At 46.9% G+C, this 18,546-nt stretch overlaps 1 protein-coding gene across 1 annotated transcript; it reads left to right on the forward strand.

Annotated features, from left to right (window-relative positions):
* Positions 1-2,639: 2,639 nt before the first annotated feature.
* KLRG2 (killer cell lectin like receptor G2) lies at positions 2,640-16,601 on the forward strand. Its single transcript, XM_021710162.1, has 4 exons — positions 2,640-2,817; positions 3,231-3,376; positions 15,970-16,073; positions 16,484-16,601. The coding sequence occupies exons 1-4, from the start codon at positions 2,640-2,642 to the stop codon at positions 16,599-16,601; spliced, it is 546 nt and encodes a 181-aa protein (XP_021565837.1).
* The last annotated feature ends 1,945 nt before the right edge of the window (positions 16,602-18,546 follow it).

The raw sequence follows: 18,546 nt of genomic DNA on the forward strand, positions 1-18,546 counted from the left end.
AAAGTGGGTATAGGGAGCATGCAGAAGGGTACAGGGTGCAGGTCTGCATACCTCATTCCGGTAACTGTCTTGAGTTATTGTCCATCAGGGGTGCTGGCTGGCACCATCTCAGCCACAGCTAGGTGATAGGTTAACACCTTGAAGTCATCTCTAGATGGGAGAGAGTTTCACCGCCGGGTCTTCATGTCTGGTTTGTTTCAAGGATAGCCCCTGAAATCTATCGACAAATATTGAATAGATAAGTGTGCATGGTGCAGAGGAGTGTCTGGTGGGGAAAAGGGAGAAAAAAACTTTAATACTTCAAGGCTAAATTTGAGGAGTAAGAGAGAAAAGGAAAATAAAATGTAAAATGCATTCCAAAGCTGACATACTGTGTTATACTTTGAGCCCCTTTATATTTGGAAGTTTGTATAATTTTTCAAAGATGGCCACCCAGTTGAACAAACTTTAAACCTGGATCTACCCCTGGCCCTGGGGTTTGACTAGGGGCAAGAAGATGGTGCTTCCAGAGTGAGATAAGAAAAGTAGTCAAAAGGTAGAAAATTAAAGTGAGATAAACAGTGAGAAGGTCAATGGAGAGTATGACCTCAGAGATGATTCTTGTGAATGGAAAATGAAGTTAGGTGGAAAGCAGACAATAGGGCATGAGAAAGTTGCTGAGGCAGGAAGGGATATACGTGTCACTGTCCTCTCATGGGGCAGGAGATGACATCGCTTGGGAATTGGGAAGGTGATGTTGAAAGGCACTAAAAGAAGTCCAGGATTGGGGTAAGAGGAAAAATGGATTCTAGGAGACTCCAGCTTCACCTGGACTTTCGGCCATTTACAAGGAGCATGTGTTTGTGTTACTCAGGTACTTAAGAACTGCTTTTTAAAGGGGATTGGGGTGGGGACTTCCCTTTAGCTGGTTGTTTGGGAAAATAGATAGGTCTGCCAGGGGCCATTTCCAAATTTAACTGTTTGGAATTAGGTGGGTCCTCCTAATTTGTATGTGAGAAGTTTGTAACTGACTATATTTCTTTCTCTTTTTCCTTATATATATATATATTTTTTTTTTTAACAAAGCAGAATTTATTGAGAGGACAGAAACGCTCCCAGTGGGAGGGAGCCCAAGGGGATTGCCCTACTGACTATATTTCTTTACTGTTTTGTTTTCTAAAAGGTCAGAGCTAAATTTAGTGTTCAACCACCATAATTATATTTATCTAGGTGACTAGTAGATTTATTTTCTCTTTCTTCTCCAGGCTTTTTGGTTCTGCTTCTTATTATTTTAAGACTCACAATTTATATGTATTCTAAGCATTTTCTTTTTTTTTTGAGTTGGAGTCTCACTATGCCCAGGAGTGCAGTGGCACACTCACAGCTACCCCAGCGTCGACCTGCTGGGCTCTGGCTATAGTTGATTTTATGCTTCTGTGTCATGACAGAGCTTAACTTCAGGAATGCTCCATCAGGTGTGAATTTCCAGGCCAAACACTGATCATACCTGTCCATGACTGTGATTAAACATTTGAAATAGTTTCTCCTAGCCGGACTCAGTGGCTCAGCCTGTAATCCTGAGCTTTGGGAGACTGAGGTGAGTGGATTGCCTGAGCCCGTGGGTTTGAGACCCACCTGGGCAACTTGGCGAGACCTCATCTCTACAATAAATCAAAAAAATTAGCCGGGCATGGTAGCGCACACCTGTAGTTAAAACTACTTGGAAGACTGAGGCGGAAGGAACGCCAGAGCCCAGGAGGTCGAGGCTGTGGTGGCCGGGAGCGGCCACTGCACTCCAGTCTGGGTGACAGAGTGAGACTCCAACTCAAAAAACAAAAAAACAAAACAAAACAAAAAAGAAATAGTTTCTCCTACCTTTTATTCTCCAAGTCTCCCCTTCTGCCTTCCCTGGTGACTCCATGGCGTTTAAATATGCCACACCTCTGAGTCCCTAACTGTATCACTTCTGCCACCAGGAACCCCTTCTGTCTCCACTGCTCACTTTCCGTCCATATTTCCCCTCCAGTGATCTGATCCATGTGGTCAGGGGCTTGTACTGACAGCTTACAGCAGCGTGGTACACCAGGCCTGCATAGTGTTCTTTCTTGATGCTTCATGCGGTGTGCAAGACCTGGAGAGTCTGAAGACGCAGGAATAGCTTTGATGCTAAAATGAAAAAACATCAAGAACACAGGGATGGCCCTTTGGGCCCCCTCCCACTGCTGGGAACTTTCCTGTCTTCTAAATAAATTCCTGCTTACTTACAAAAACAAAGCACTGGGGTGGCCCATGGAGTGAAGACTTGAACCCAGGCCTGTCGAGTTCCACTGTAACCTTGCTCCTCCCTGGTTTGGAAGTTTTGTTCCCTGGTGCCTTTGCCTCTCTCTTAGTTTCTTGAATGTGGGGGTCTTACCCTATTCTCTGTGGGTATTTGTATCTTGTGTCTCGTGTCTATTAAGTGTGTTCAATAAATGGTTGTTGACCAGTTATTTGTTTTTTTTTCTTCAGTAGACTCTCACATCTTCTAATTATTTAAGAAGAAGAACATCTTCTAGCCTCTTTCTCCCAAATATGAAACTGGAAAGTAAATGGAGTGGATTATGCTGGTGCCCGGTCTGCAGGGCTGGGTACTAGGGTGACGTGGATGCAGTGCTGGTATCATGCATCTGTGCTCCGAGTTGGGTCAGTTGGGGGGCTGTCTTCTAACCTGTCTCTCCTTGTTTGCCCCCTTCCCAGGGCTTTTCATGTACATGAAGTCCCTGCACTGGTCCCTGGCAGTCATGGCTGTGCTCCTGGCAGTCTCTGCAGTTGCTATTGTGGCCCTGGCCTCTAGAGCAGGTATGGTGTGCCCCCACCCCTAGCCCCTCTCCCTGCTGCTCCACCATGACTGTGTCCAACCTTCTAGCTCCTTGAGTACTGGAAAGCGACATGCCCCTGGGGAGACACACCATGAGGACATGGGGCTTGTGAGCAAAGTTCAGAAAAATGTGCTTCTTCCTCGCACCAGACACAGTTTGCGCCTTGACAAGCAATCAGATGCCAACTGCCGCTGGGGAGACTTTGTGCACTACACAGACTGTACAGCCTCCCACCGCATGAAGCATCCCTGCCCACCGTCTTTCCCACCGAGGGCTTGCCAGCTCTATGCCTTCAGATTTGCCCTCTCTGTCAAGGCAGCGGCAGGTTTTGTTTGTTTATTTAATGCACAGACAGTTCGCCCTGCAGCTCACCAGCGGTCTCTGTGCTTGCAGGGACCAGGTGCCAGCCGTGCCCTGAGGGCTGGATATGGTTCAAGGAGCACTGCTACTACCTCTCTGCAGAGGCACAGCCCTGGGAGGACAGCCAAGCTTTCTGCTCAGCCAACCGTGCTACCCTTCCCCTGCTGAGCCACACCCAGGTGAGAAGGCCAGTTGAGGAGTATGCACTATCCAGGTCACAGCACCCCAGCACTGGAAGGAAGCTCAGAGATCTAGTCCAACTCTCCATCATAGGCATCATCAAGGCCCAGAGGAGTAATGTGACATGCAGGAGGACCAGACATTAGGTCTAAGAAGTGGAGGCAGAGCTGGAACACCCCCATTTAGCATGGTGGTCATGAAGTTAGCAGTGAGCTTGGGTGGCCAGCGTGCTGGCCCAGGTCTGATGGAAGAGACCTACCTCCTTCTCTGGGAAAACATGTGGACAATAAATTCCAGTTAGTGGGTGTACTGTCAAGTATGCTGTGATACTGTTGGGTAACAAATCATCCCCAGACTCCTCAGTGATTTAAGACGGTAGCATTTATTTCTTGATGGTTGGCCTGTGAGTTGAATGTTGATAAGCTGATCAGGGCTGGGTTTGGCTAGACGGTCAGCTTCAGGATGCACATTGGCAGGGCTTGGGTGAGGCTGCATGTTGAGTTTGTATTTGTTCCACAAGCCTCTCATCCTTACACCTGAGAGAAACTCTTCATAAGGAACATGGCAGGAGTGCGAAAAGCAAGCCAAACTTTGCAAGCCTCAGTTAAGGCTCATGTCACATCTGCTAACATGCTAGTAGCCAAAGTAATAACATGGCCAAGCCCCACCTCAGAGGGCCAGTCTCATATATTCCATCCCTGGGATGCATGTTTGTTGAATAGTAAACCAGGCAGTGGGTTTAAGAGTAGCTATAAAAAAGATGGATAAACTGGATCTCACCTGTGGCTTAATTGTTTTTTCCACTTTAAAAATAGTGTTAAAGTGCACATTGCCACATGCAGTCACACAGACCATTAATCCTAGCTCCTTATGAGGCTGGGCAGGAGGATCACTTGAGTCCAGGAGTTTGAGGCTGCAGTGAGCTATACTGTATTCCAGCTTGGAAAACAAAGCAAAACCCCATCTCTCTCTCTCTCTTTTAAAATTAATTAATTAATTTAAAAGTACACATAACACAAAGATCCGAGTATCACATGTTCTCACTCATATAATGGACCTTAAACATCCAATGCAATACTATAAGAATATGACTGACAGTACTGGGAAACTATGGGGGGGGGGAGGGAGATGGGATTAACAGTAGCAAATATCTGTCTGGGAACGGGGAAACACCCCATATCAACAGGGTGCCTGAATGAAATGCAATTGTATACCTAACCCTTAACTGTACCCCACAACTTCATAATAAAAAATAAATAATTAATTTTTTTAAAAAGTACACATAACATAAAATTTTCCATCTTAGACACTTTAAATGTACAGTACAGTGGTATTAAGCACATTCATAATGTGCAACTGTCACCGCCATCCATCTCCAGGACTCTTTCATCTCATACCACTGAAAGTCTATATCCTTTCAATTCTAGCTCCTCCTTTCTCTCTGTGTCTCCAGCCCTGGCGACCCCTATTCTACTTCTGTCTCTCTGATTTGGACTGCTCTAAGTACCTCATTTAAGTGGACTCTTACAGCATCTGTCCTTCTGTGAGTTGCTTATTTCACTCAGCATGTTGTCCTTAAAGCTCACCCATTTTGTAGTGCATGTCAGGATTTTCTTCCTTTTTTAAGTCTGGATGATATTCCACAGTATGGATAGACCATATCTTGCTTATATGCTTGTTTCTTAATGGACACTTGGGTTACTTCTGCATTTTGACTATTGTGAATCATACAGCTATGAACTTGGTGGACAAACATCTCTTCAAGGGGCTCTGATTTCAATTATGTTTGGTATATACCCAGAAGTGGGATTGCTGGATCACATGGTGGATTGATTTTTAATTTTCTGAGGAACTACCATTCCTGTTTTCTACAGCATCTGTACAATTTTGCATTTCCACCAATCCTTGGAGTCATTTTACCCAATTTAGGTCAGGTGCCAAGAGTGAGCTGTTCCGATATGTCTGAAAATGTAGCATTCCTTCAGTCAGTGTTTCATCCACATGTATGGAGTGACTACTTTGTGTTTAGCATGGGTGATTTAAATGGAGAGCCAGATGACATGGCCTCTGCCTTCACAAGGCTAAAAGCAGTGAGTGAGGCAGATGTCCACCAAGAAGACAAAGGGACAGATGTGGAATTACCACCTTTATCTGTGCTATGAAGGGAAGGTGCACAGCACTATGAGAGTATATGACAGGAAGCTATGACCTGAAGGTCAAGGTGGGTGAGGTAGCATGGGCCTTTCAAATGAAACCAAAAAAAGATTGTGAGGCTGGGCCAAGCAGCCTCTTGGAATCTTCTGTTCTCTTTGCTCCAATCCAGACTGGTTGCTACCTGGGCCTGCTGCACAGATGTTGTCCTGGAATTTCTGTTCGCCTGCGTCCACAGATAAAAGTAGGGCAGGAGAAGGTCAGTGAGAGAGAGAGATTCTATTTTCTGGGCCTGTTACTAAAGTGTCTTAACATTATAACTAGGGACATGGGATTTATGAGCCAGGAACTGTGGCCAAAAACATGATTTTAGATATCGATGTAGATAACACAGCTGGGCATAGAATTCTTGGTTGAAAATTGTTTTCTCCCAGAATTATGCTGGCTTTGCTCCATTATCATCAGCTCTCAGTTTTGTCATTAAGAAGTCTGAGCCACTCTGATTCCCAATTCTTTTATGTGACTCATTTTTTTCTTCTCTGGAAAATTTTAGGACCTTCTTTGTTAGTTATCTGAAATTTAACAATAATATGTTTCTGTGGGTCTTTTTCTTCATTTTTATTTTACTGTTTTATTTCTAGTTTTAATAATTTTTTGATCCTTCAGATGTTCCTTTTTTATGGTGTTCTGTTCCTGTTTCATAGCTGCAATGTCTTATCTCATTGTGGTTGTTAGGGTTTTAAAAATTTTCTTCTGCTCCCTGCATTATCTCTGTTTTTAAGTGCTTACCTTGGATTTTGTTTATTGTTTGCCTTTTTCATATGATAAATTTCCTTAAATGATCCTCAGGTGTAATAGAGAATAAGGCACTAAACCACAGATTACGTGCTCTATGTAAGGAGTGGTAGGGTGAGGGTGACTAGGTGGTTTAGCTTTTTTGAGAGGTAAGCTTTGCAATATGGGAATCAGGCAGGGACTCAGTCCTGTTCTTAGTGAATGCTGAACCATCAGCATTCCAGGAGGAGTGGAGGAAGGGGTTTCACCTCTAGATGTGTTAGCATTTAATCTCCTTCTCTTTTTAGTATAAGCACCTTAGCTGAACCTGGTGTCCTGCATCCTAAAAGCCCATGTGATTCATTTCTCCAAAGAGTTCTGCTAGCTTCCTGGCTGTACCGAGGAACAAATGGACCTTTGGAGTGGAGGTGGGGCCTGGGACAAGGGTCTTAACTGCCTCTTTTATAGACTTTTAACCAGTCCTTTTTCCAGGCCCTTTTTCCTGTACCTTGGCCTTCAGAGGGACCTGTTGCCCCTAATACTTCAGTCTTTTGGGGCTTCTCAGTACAAACTGTCATGTTTCTTGGCTGTCTCTCACTCTTCCCTTTCCTTGCAAACTGCTCAGCTTTCTTGCATCTGTTCAATTTCCAAAATGTTGTTGACTTTTCTCATCTGCTGTTGCCTCCTCCCATTCTTTTTGTCCTTCCTTTCCTTCTACTTTTATCATTTATGGGAGTTCCTTTCTATTCTTATTTTATTAAACATGAATGAGTTTAGTTTCATTGAATGCTTTTTAATGCATTCAGTGGGATAATAATATCTTTTTGTTCCTCCATTTAATCTCTTCTTGAAATTTTGTTGATGTTGTTAGCTTCTTGTGATAAAGTTAACTTAGCTATGATTTTTTTCCTTCTCCATATAGTTCTGGATTTGACTTGTTCATACTTCTCTTAAGCTTTTTTGTGTGCATGAGATTTTGTTTTCTTCTTTTCTGCTCCATACAATAGGGACGGCAGTTTCCCTCAGCACTCAGCCTCCCAGCCCTGTATCCTGCCTACTTTCACCATCATATCCACATGTCTCTAAGACTCCTGCCACCTTGCCTGGGGACACACAAAGAGTAGAGTTTCAGAGCCCGAAGAACTGGCTCTTGGGCTGGTCCCCACCAGCTGTCTGCAGTGCCCCATGTCTCCTTCCTGGGCACTAAGAAGAGCTCTGCTGGGAACCTTGGGAGAGACAGGACAGGAAGTGAGTTCTTCAGTACACATGATGGCATTTCTTACTGCTGTAGTTTTTCCTCATTACAAGAGAGACCCAAAAAAACCCCGAAATTTATTTATGAAAAATTATATACTAGCCGGGTGCGATGGCTTAAGCCTGAAATCCTAGCACTTTGGGAGGCCGAGGTTAGGGTATTGCCTGAACCCACGGGTTTGAGAACAGCCTGGACAACTTGACGAGACCTCATCTCTACAATAAATCAAAAAATTAGCCGGGCATAGTGACACATGCCTGTAGTTCCAGCTACTTGGAAGGCTGAGGTGGAAGGATCGCCTGAGCCCAGCAGGTCGAGGTTCTGGTGGCCATGCACATGCCACTGTACTCCAACCTGGGTGACAGAGTGAGACTCTGACTCAAAAAAAAATTGTGTATTTATTCTTACATGTTTAAACTTAAGTCACCTTCAAAGTACCTTCCATTTGATGCAATACACTATTGAGATGCTTTTTCCACTGCTCAAAATAGTTTTTAATGCCTTTTAGGTCTTCTGTCATTTTTTGTTTCAACTCTTCCACTTAGGCAAAATGTTTCCTTTGAGAACTTTTTTCATGCAGGGAAAGACAAAAAGTCACCGGGGCAAGATCAGAAGAATGGAGCATGGGGGTCACGCCTTTTTTTGATAAAAATTGCTGAATACTCAGTATGGTGTGGACAGGTGCTTTATCATGGTGGAAGAAGCTGCCACTTGTTTGCCATAACACAAGACATTTCTTCCACAAATCGTGACACAACCTTCTCAAAACTTCCAGATAAAAATTTTGATGATCCGTTTGATCTAGAGAAACGAATTCCGAATGTACTACAAAGGGCCTGCCCGCCAAAAGATAATTCTGTTTTTGGTTTTTTTTTTCTTTTTTGCCCCCTACTCCCTCATACTAATTAATGAGTTCACTGCTGAAAATTTGGAAAATGTAATTAGAAAGAAAATATATTTTATTATCTCACACCCAAAGATAAGCACTAACATAATATTTTGTAATATTTGCTTTCAGACTTTTTTCTAGGATATATATTTAACTTCTTCTTTAAAACAAAAATGGGATATGCTATTTTTGTTTTTTTTAGTCAGAGTTTCACTCTGTCGCCCAGGCTAGAGTGCCGTGGCATGCTGCTCACGGCCACCGCAGCCTTGACCTGCTGGGCTCAGGTGATCCTACTACCTTAGTCTTCCAAGAAGCTGGAACTACAGGTGTGCACCACCACACCCAGCTAATTTTTTGATTTTTATTGTAGAGATGAGGTCTTGCCAAGTTGCCCAGGCTGGTCTCAAACCCATGGGCTCAGGCAATCCTCTCACCTTGGCCTCCCAAAGTGCTGGGATTATAGCCGTGAGCCACCACGTCCGGCCAGGATATGCTTTTTTTTTTTTTTTTTTTACCTTTTAAAGTCAGGGTCTCATGATGTCACCCAAGCTGGAGTGCAATGGCATGGTCATGCCTCATTGCCGCCTCCACTTCCTGGGCTAAGGCGACCCTCCTGCCTCAGCCTCCTGAGTAGCTGGAACTCTAGCCATGCGCTGCCACAGCTGGCTAATTTTTTTATTTTTGTAGAGATGGGATCCCACTATGTTGCCCATGCTGATCTTGAACTCCCAGGCTCAAGTAGTCCTACCTCAGCTTCCCAAAGAGCTGGGATTACAGGCATGAGCCACCACGCACAGCAGAATGTGTTCTTTTATAACCCATCTTTTCACTAACAAAATGTGATGAGCTTTCTCCCAGATTATTATGTAGCCTACTTAACCTTGGCTTCACTGGCAGTGTGGTGGGTGGTAGAATCACACCGGCATGACCTGAGTCCCAGCCCTGCCACTTGCTGCCTTGCAGTCCCAAGCCCATTACCTACGTTCATGTATCTGTACACATGAGGCTGACGACAGGACACCTCTCATTGGTTTCCACAAGAACTAAATGAAATAATGTGTGTAAAGTGCGTCTCGTGCTGCCTAGCACAAAGTGAGTGCTCAGTAAGTGGAGCCATTGTTATATGTATGTCTCTGTTTCCTCATCTGTGAAAGGAGGAAAGCCCGCTTCCCAGGCTTATTCTGAGGATTAAATGAAATAGAAGGGTACATAAGTGGTTTAACATTTTGACACACAGGAAACAGTAGCAGCTATTGTTATTGTTGATGATGTTACTGGTGGTGGTAGGAATGTTGCTAGATAGTGGTTTTAGTTTGTTTCTTTTCTTTTGCACCACAAATAATGCTGTGTTAGACCACTGATACTTAGATTTTTGTGGACATTCTTCCATTATTTCCTTGGGACAAATACCTCAAAGTAGAAATCGTAGATCAAGGTGTAATTAATTTGTCATCTTTTCATTTATTCTTTTTGAGGCCTTGTTTTATGAAAGGCCTTATGCTAAATCCAACCCTTGTTCTTGGGAGTGCTTATATTCTGGTGGGGAGGTATCATGAATCATTGATCCTTACTGGCAGCCTTCTCTCCTGAAAGGTCTTCCATCTTCTACCAGCATGTGGAAGATCACTCATTTCACCCACACTTTCGCTAATGCTGGGTGGTCAGGTCTTTTTGTTTTTCTAATTTTTGTCTAAATCTTTGCCAATTTGATAGGGAAAAAAGGAGACTCGGCTTCTTTTATTTCTAAAAAAGGCTAGACCATTTCTCATACTTGTTTGGCTGCTTGGATGTATTCTTAGAATTTCTTATCCATGTTCTGTCTGATTTTTCTCTTAAAATTGCTCAGTCTTGATTTGCAGGAGCTCTTCTGGTTGTCCAGCTACTATGTAGGGAATATTCTTATGCCCTTAGGCACATCTGAGCTGTGAGGAGTCGCCACTCCACAAGCCCTCGGCATCCTGGCCCTTGTGCTGGGGCCTGGGCATGCAGAAGTGGGGAAGGCACAGCTAGGCTCTCAGTCCAGCGGCCGGCCTTGGGTCTTCCTCCTAGTCTGTGGTGCTCTGTGCCATGTTATGACACAGCAAGAAGGTCCTCGCCAGATGCGGCCCCTTGACCTTCCCGGCCTCTAAAACTGTGAGAAACAAATTGCTTTTCTTTATAAATTATTCAGTCTGTGGTATTCTGTTATAGCAACAGAAAATGAACTCAGACAACTACATTCAGGCCTTGACCAGTGTCGGGACCGGCTCCTCTCCCAGCTTCCATGGCAGACTCAGGAAAGGCTGGCTGGTGTCTTCTCATTTAAAAATCTGCTGGAGACAATGTTTTAAAATGAACATGGAACATTTTATTTTCTATATGTTCTGCAAAGAGGCTGTGATAAGGGGAATGTGCTAGAGGTATGGTAAGAGGTTCTCAGAACAGTTTCTGCCCAGAGCCTGGGTCGGCCCTGAGTTATCACTGAGATGAGAATGGACTGTGCAGAGAAAGTGTCCCGGGCTCCTGCATCAGAAGACCCAGCTCAGTTGTATTTACAAAATGAAGGCCAGTGGGAATGTAGGTGGGTCCCTAGGGAGTGCCTGGAGCTGGCGGCAAGAGCTGAGCTGGGCAGGGTTTCCAGCATAATTTTTCCATGTCCTGAGACAGAGTAATTGAGCATCTTCCAGCAGGAAGCTGGCAAAACAGGCCCCTGCCCTACAGTCTCCTGTCAGACAGGTTCAACCCATAATGACCTTGGACCTTGCTGAACAAATAGCCTCCCTGTTGCTTGTGGGTTCTCACTGGGGGGCACAGTTTTAACAAGGCAAATTGCAAACAAAGCCTGAGATAAAGAATTGTTTTAAAATGAAGCAGGCTGGATGTGGTGTCTCACACCTGTAATCCCAGCACTTTGGAAGGCAGAGGCAGGAGGATCACTTGAGCACAGGAGGTTGAAGCTGCAGTGAGCTGTGATCATGTCACTGCACTCCAGCCTAGGTAGCAGAGTGAGACTCTGTCTCAAAGAAGCAAAACAAAAAGCAAAACACACAGTGTCAATCATTTGAAACGCAAATACATTTGCAGAAAACATACCACAGTCTATGAACTCCTTCCCTGCAAAAAGACTGAAGCTGAGATTTGAGATCCAGGCAGTTAAACCCCAGAATGTGGTGATTGTGGAGCTATGGAACCCTCCCGAGTTCTGGGCATGGCCAGGGCTGGGTGAGAGGCATGGTAAGGACACACAGGAGCTGTGAACACAAACCTAGGGACAGGCCAGGGGCCCGGTAACAGGATGAACACAACTTGTTTTTCCCAGGAGCTGCTTTTACTTAGGATTAAAAAAAGGAGACAGGCGTATGCGTTCAGCCTGGGCCTGATAACAGCTTTGCTTCACAGGGTAGAGTAGGGAGGAAGCTGCCTCATAGCACATGCTGAATGTGAGCCACATCCTGACTTCAAAAAGATTAAAGCATGAATAAACACACATCCTAAGATTAGGAAAAGTTTGGAACATATTTATTTATTTTTTTTGAGTTGGAGTCTCACTCCGTTGCCCAGGCTGGAGTGCAGCACACTCACGGCACCCCCAGTGTCAACCTGCTGGGTTCCAGTGATCCTTACGCCTCAGCCTTCCAAGTAGCCAGAACCACAGGCGTGTGTTGTCATGCCCGGCTAATTTTTTATTTTTGGTAGAGACAAGATCTCGCCAAGTTGCCTGGGCTGGCCTCGAACTCGCAGGCTCAGGCAATCCACTTGCCTTGGCCTCCCAAAGCGCTGGGACTACAGGCTGAGCCACTGAGCCTGGCTGGAACATTTTAATATTAAAACAGAAGTGCATGAGATGGAAAGTGGAATGGTGGTGGCCAGGGGCTGGGGGAAGCAGGAATGGAGAGTTGTTGTTAAGTGGGGATAGGACTTCAACTTGGGAAGATGAAAAGTTCTGGAGATGGATGGTGATGATGGTTGCACAATAGCTTGGATGTACCTAGTGCCCTCGAATTGTATGCTTAACATGGTAAATTTCACATTATAAGTCTTGTACCACAATTTAAAAAAAGAAATGTATGAAGGCATAGAAAATAATTTACTGTAATTTTAAGATGTAAAACACGATATGTCCTGTCCATTCTGCTCAGAATCACATTCCTGCTGCCCACATTGGTGGCAAAAGTGGGAGAAGCTGCAGCTTAAGGCAGCGGAGGCCCCAGGGTCCCTTGCCCCATCATGAGATAGCAGTCCTTGGAGTCATAAATCACTCAGAAGTCCCTGGAATTTATTTATAACTCTGGACAGTGCCTTCCCTACACCATATTTTTTTGCTAACAGTGAGAACAGGAGTCTGAACTGCAAGGAATAGAAAAAGCGGGCTGGGCACAGTGGCTCATGCCTATAATCCCAGCACTTTGGGAGGGTGAGGTGGGTGGATTGCTTGAGCCCAGGATTTCAAGACCAGCCTGAGCAACATAGCGAGACCTTGTCTCTACAAAAAGTCAAAAACTTGAGCTAGACCTAGTGGCATGCCTGTAGTCCCAGTAAGAAGGATCGCCTGAGCCCTGGAGGTCGTGGCTGTGGCAAGTCATGATCATGCCTCTGCACTCCAGCCTTGGTGAAACCTGAGACTGACTCAAAAAAGCAAGGGAATGGGGTGAGGGCTGACAGGCCTTCAGCTCCTGTCCCCAGGAGGCCCAGAGGGGAAGGAAGGGAGAGCCAGGTGGCCTGGGTCTCAGACACAAGGGCAGCATCCTCTGGGAGTTGCTGTGAACACCAAATGATCTCGTGTGTATTGGAGTTGGAGCACAGCACCTTGCCCACCACACGCCAGAGACAGGAGGACATTAAATGAGTGTGTACTATGTGCTGTTGGCTTTATAATATTATCTCAAGTCTCATGACAAACATTCTCCCATTTTACAGAGGACCACACTGGAGCTCTGAAAGGTTGAGTAACTTGCCTAAGGTCACATGACGTACAAGTCAAGGCAGCAGAATTTGCATGTGGGGCAACCTAGCTCCAAAGCTGTCTCTGTGTAGCAATGTCCAGTCTCGGACCTGGGAGGAACCCTAAACCTTGGTGAGCTTTCCCTAACAGCCAGCTGACTACTCTCAGGAGGATGATGCCCTCTCCTCTGACTCACCCCTCAGTGCAGCTCCGGGTCCTTCTCATCCTCTCCAGGGCTCCCCACCCAGCCCCACCATTAGGCCCGCCTGTGGCATCCTGTCCTGCAGGACCAGCCGAGGAAAGGCTGGATGTGCACTTGCTCTGTTCTGCCCACGCGTCACTCTGTTTTCATATGCTGTCTGGACTGTGGGATTCAAGAAGAGTGGGATTAACAACCTTCAGCCTGGAAGTTGCTCCTGGCTTCTGTCTCAGCTGTGGACTGGCTGGTGCGAGCCTTGAGGGACAGAAGATGGGTCTGCATTGATGCATCTGGTGCACATAGTGACCTGAGGGCGTGTGTTCCCTGTATCCCTTGCTGATCATTGGCAGTGAGCACAGGGAGGCAGTTTTGTTGAGCTGTCCTACTGTGTGCCAGACTCTCACGGTACAATGGGGAATAAGACAAGCTCCCTGTCCTCACCAAGTTCACTGTCTATTACAATAAACTGACACAGAAGCAAGACATTAAAAGATGTGGTGGCTCATACCTGTAGTGCTACCTACTCAGGAGGCTGAGGCTGGCAGACCACTTGAGCCCAGGGGTTTGAGCCCAGCCTGGGTACAAAAGGGACACACCATCTCCCAAAAAATGGTAGCGGGGGAGTCCATCATTTCTATTCTGTGAAGGTTATGGGAGCCCAGGGGAAGGAGGAACCTAGCTCACCTTGAAGGGGGTCAGCCCAGACTCCCTACTGGACATGACCTTTAAGCTGAGACCTGAAGGATGGGGTGGCATCAAGCCATCACCCAAGAGCTTCTGTTCCAGTTCCCAGGGTTTATTTATAGAGGTTTCGTCTTTGTCAACTTAAACAACTGCACAGGAAAGAAGAATGGAGCATGTGCCGGATTCATTTATACCCATACTCCTAATCTGCCTCCATGTAACTCTGCTTCCTGATGCTGTGAGCAATGTGGGTTTGCATGTGTAGGCTGCTTCTTCTCTAATTTGGCTTGATTTTATATTTATGTTTTCCTGTGTAACTACATTGTCTGTGCACTTGTCATGTTTAATAGTACTGCAATTTTCCATCACGTTGGCATTCCATAATTTGCCTCGTTATTTCTCAATTGCTGAGCATTTGGGTAGTTTCCACTTTTTCTTTATAAACTGCACTGTGTTATCTTTGAATAAGTTCATTTTCTCCCCCTTTATATTCTTGGATGTATTCCTCACAGTGAAATCACCCATTCGAGCGATAGGACTGGTGATGCTGTTCCTGTTATATAGCATCAAGTTATGTTCCAGAAAGACTGAACACTAGGACTTACCGGGACTTACAATATTTAAACATTTTTTCCAAGTTAAAAAATCTTAAATATATTTTAAAACATTTCCTTCTTTTGCTTTAGTTCATTGTTAAAAATAACACCAGGACAAATATCTACTGATTGATTGACTGGTTGGTTGATTGATTTAGGGTCTCACTCTGTCACCTAGGCTGTAGTGCAGTAGTACGATCATGGCTCATTGTAGCCTCAACCTCCTGGGCTCAGGTGATCCTTCTGCCTCAGCCTCCTGAGTAGCTGGGACTACAGGTGTGCACCACCATACCTGGCTTTTTGATTTTTTTGAAGAGACAAGGGCTTGCTATGTTGCCTAGGTGGCTGGTCTTGAAGTCCTCGGCTCAAGCAATTCTCCCACCTTGACCTTCCAAAATGCTGGGGTTATAGTAGAGAACCACTGAGCCTGACCGGGACAAATATTTAAAAGGAAAACAAATTATCCGTGATAGCTCTCAAGCATCCTTGCTTTGGTCGCTGTTCCTTGTGTGTCTACCTCCGTGAGCGTGCATTTTTTATAAATGGTCATGCCACAATTTAGATTCAGCCTTTTACTTCATGGACCATAACTTCTTCTCCACACTTCCCATGGTCTTTATGCTTGCCTTTTGTGGCTGGCCTTAATACTACTGCACTGAACCTTGCAGGGTAATTTATGCCCTTTTGGCAAGTGTATTGGTAATCCACTTCCAGGCAGATTAACCTGCAGCCTAATCACCCAGCACTCGCCTTCAGCCCCGTGAGGCCGTTTGCTGTTACATGGACATGCTTTGTGGCCTCCCAACTTTGCTGATGCCCTCCCCACCCCCCACCCCCGCTTCCTTGTTTCTCTACCTACTCAACACACCTTGTGCATCGCTCAGCAGTGATTGGCGTTCACATCCCCTCGAGGGCACATGGGATCACCCTCATCTCTGGTCCCCAGTCCTGAGCACGGTGCCTAGCAGCCAGCAAGCGTCCAATCCAGATCCGTAGTTGCTGGTGTCCTGTGAGCTCAGGTTAGCTGATTCTCTCCTGCATTGGCCAGATGGGATCCTCCAGATGCCCCAGGTAAGCCACACCAGCATCCAGAGAAGAGTGACAACCTGCTTTTCTCCCTCAGGACTTCCTGAGCAGATACCCAGTTATCAAGCACTCCTGGGTGGGGGCCCAGCGAGGCCCTGAGGGCTGGCACTGGATCGACGGGGCCCACCCGCTGCCCCTGCTGTGAGTGACCAGGGGCTTTCTCCTTCTTTGCTGACACCTCCTCCCCCTCTGCTATTCTGGATCCTCTATTTATCCCCAGATTCAGCTCCCTATGCCACCTGCAGCCTGGGGTGCCGCTTGGAAAACCAATCCCATGCTCATGCTCAGGGCCCGGCATTTGTTTAGATCTTGCTCCTCTGTCCCTTGTTTGGGCTCCCAGCTCATTCACGCAAGCAGGACTGTCACTCCTATCCTATAGACAGAGTCTGCATTCTCACGGTACCTACTTTAGGCTCTTTCCAGATAGCCCCCTGCCTCTGGGCAGTGGCTCAAACATGGTTTGGGTCAGGAAAGGGAATGGGCACAGGGCCCAAGGAAGGAGGCCCCACATCCTGAGCACCTCCCCTCTTTCCCCTCTCACTCTTCCCCAGACTCCCGGAGGATGAGGACAACCCAGATCACAACTGTGGAGCCCTGGAGGAGGGCAAGCTGGTGGCTGTGGACTGCAGCTCTCCAAAACCCTGGGTCTGCGCCAAGGGGACCCAGTGAGCTGAGCTCACCGCTGAGCTCAACCTGCTGAGGGGAATGCCACGTCCCCCAGAGGGAGGCTTCTTGAGAGCTGGGCATCTTCTTCTTGGACCCAGATCTCCCTGATCTGCTGAAGGGTCCACCTGAGTGAGCCCAGGGAGCTAGTCTCCAGCTCAGGAAGACACATCCAAGGGAAAAGAGGTTCTCTGTGGCCCTGGGTCTGATCGCCAGATTCAGCCTCCAGTTTCCAAGGCTGACGGGTTCAGTGACTTTGGGATGGACTGTTAGCATCTCTAAGCCTTGGTTTCTCCCTTGTTCAAAGGCCCTTTCCCATCCTCCTCCTCCCCTGTTTTGTCGTTCCCACCCACCCTTTTGGTCCTGGAGGAAAAGGCAGGATTAACAACCACAGCTGATTCCAATCTGGGTTCTTCGTGCTCATGCAACTTTGTGGACAACTGTCTCTTGAGAAGAGCAAAGGAAAAGAAGCAGCTGGCCCTGGGCGGGATGGGGGTGAGGCTCCCTTCCTGCCCTGAGAGCAGGCAGAGGTCAGCAGATGATGAGGTCCTGGGCAGAGATTATGGGGCTGGTGGGGCCCTGGCAAACTGACGATCAAGGTGAGGAGGAGAGGGGACAGGGCCACCTGGGCAGGAGCAGCCAGGAGCACCCCAGCCTGGTAGGCAGAAGTTGCCACGACACATGGGGCCCAGCCCAGAAAGGAAATCAGAGTGACATAAGTAGTTCCAGGCCGCTCTTTATTTTTTTTAGTAGGAGTCTCACTCTGTCACCCAGGTTGGAGTGCAGTGGCACACTCACACCCACTGCAACCTTGACCTGCTGGACTCAGGTGATCCTTCTGCCTCAGTCTTCCCAGTAGCTAGAACCACAGGCGTGTGCCACCATACCCAGCTAATTTTTCTTGATTTATTGTAGAGACGAGGTCTCACCAAGCTGCCCAGACTGGTCTCAAACTCCTGGGCTCAGGCAATCCTCTCGCCTCCACCTCCCAAAGTACTGGGATTACAGGTGTGAGCCACCGTGCCAGGCTCCCAGGCTGCTTCTCCACCACAGCTGTGGAGATGGCCCACCTGGGAATGTCTCCGTGTTGGGGTTCAGTGAAGGCCTTGGGCTATGGAGCTGCAGGAGGGCAGTTGGAGGGTTGGTGTCGCTCCAGCCTGGCTAGACCCCTGCAAACAACAAGAGCCTGTACCTGTCTTTGCTTAGTGCTCAGCATGCGGCATAGCTGTCCTGTGCAAACCAGCCTTCTCTTTAAAGACAGACCACACACCCACATTCCCCCAAACAGAAGAAACTTTACGAGGGCATCTGAACTGTATGGGCCATGTGAGAAAAAGGGTTGGGGAGGCTTCGATGAGAGAAATTTCCCACTCTTGGCAAGTAACAACAAAAAAGGAGATGGCTACTCCCTGGCCAGCTGTGAGATGTGTGGCTCAGGTGAGGCAAGTGCCAATCTAAACAGCCAGTGTGGGTAGGAAGCACATGTGCTGCCACCTCCACCCCCACGATGTGTTCCCAGGGTCTGTGCCCAGAGAAACCACACAGGCCTGCAGGTAATGAGTGTCCAGAAATAGATGAACTTGAGCCTTCTCAGTGCCTTTTGGGGAAGGAAAGTGGCTTGCTCAAAGTCACCCAGCTACAAAGTGGAAGGTCTAGAATAAAGCCCAGTTCTGTCTGACTCCAAAGGCTGTAGTCTTTCCAGTCCAGCACGTGGCTGGAGGCATGGTGGCTCACGCCTGTAATCCCAACCCTTTGGGAGGTGGAGGCAAGGGGCTGCCTGAGCCCAGGGGTGGGAGACCAGCCTGGGCAACATGGCGAGACCTCATCTCTACAATAAATCAAAACAATTGGTTGGGGGGGGGGTGTGCGCCTGCAGTTTCAGCTACTTGGAAGGCTGAAGTGGAAAGATTCCCTGAACCCAGCAGGTCGAGGCTGCGGTGGCTGTGAGCAT

The sequence above is a fragment of the Carlito syrichta genome, unplaced genomic scaffold, assembly GCF_000164805.1.
Source record: "Carlito syrichta isolate Samal-C Ts95f unplaced genomic scaffold, Tarsius_syrichta-2.0.1 Scaffold288207, whole genome shotgun sequence".
Taxonomy (NCBI): Eukaryota; Metazoa; Chordata; class Mammalia; order Primates; family Tarsiidae; genus Carlito; species Carlito syrichta.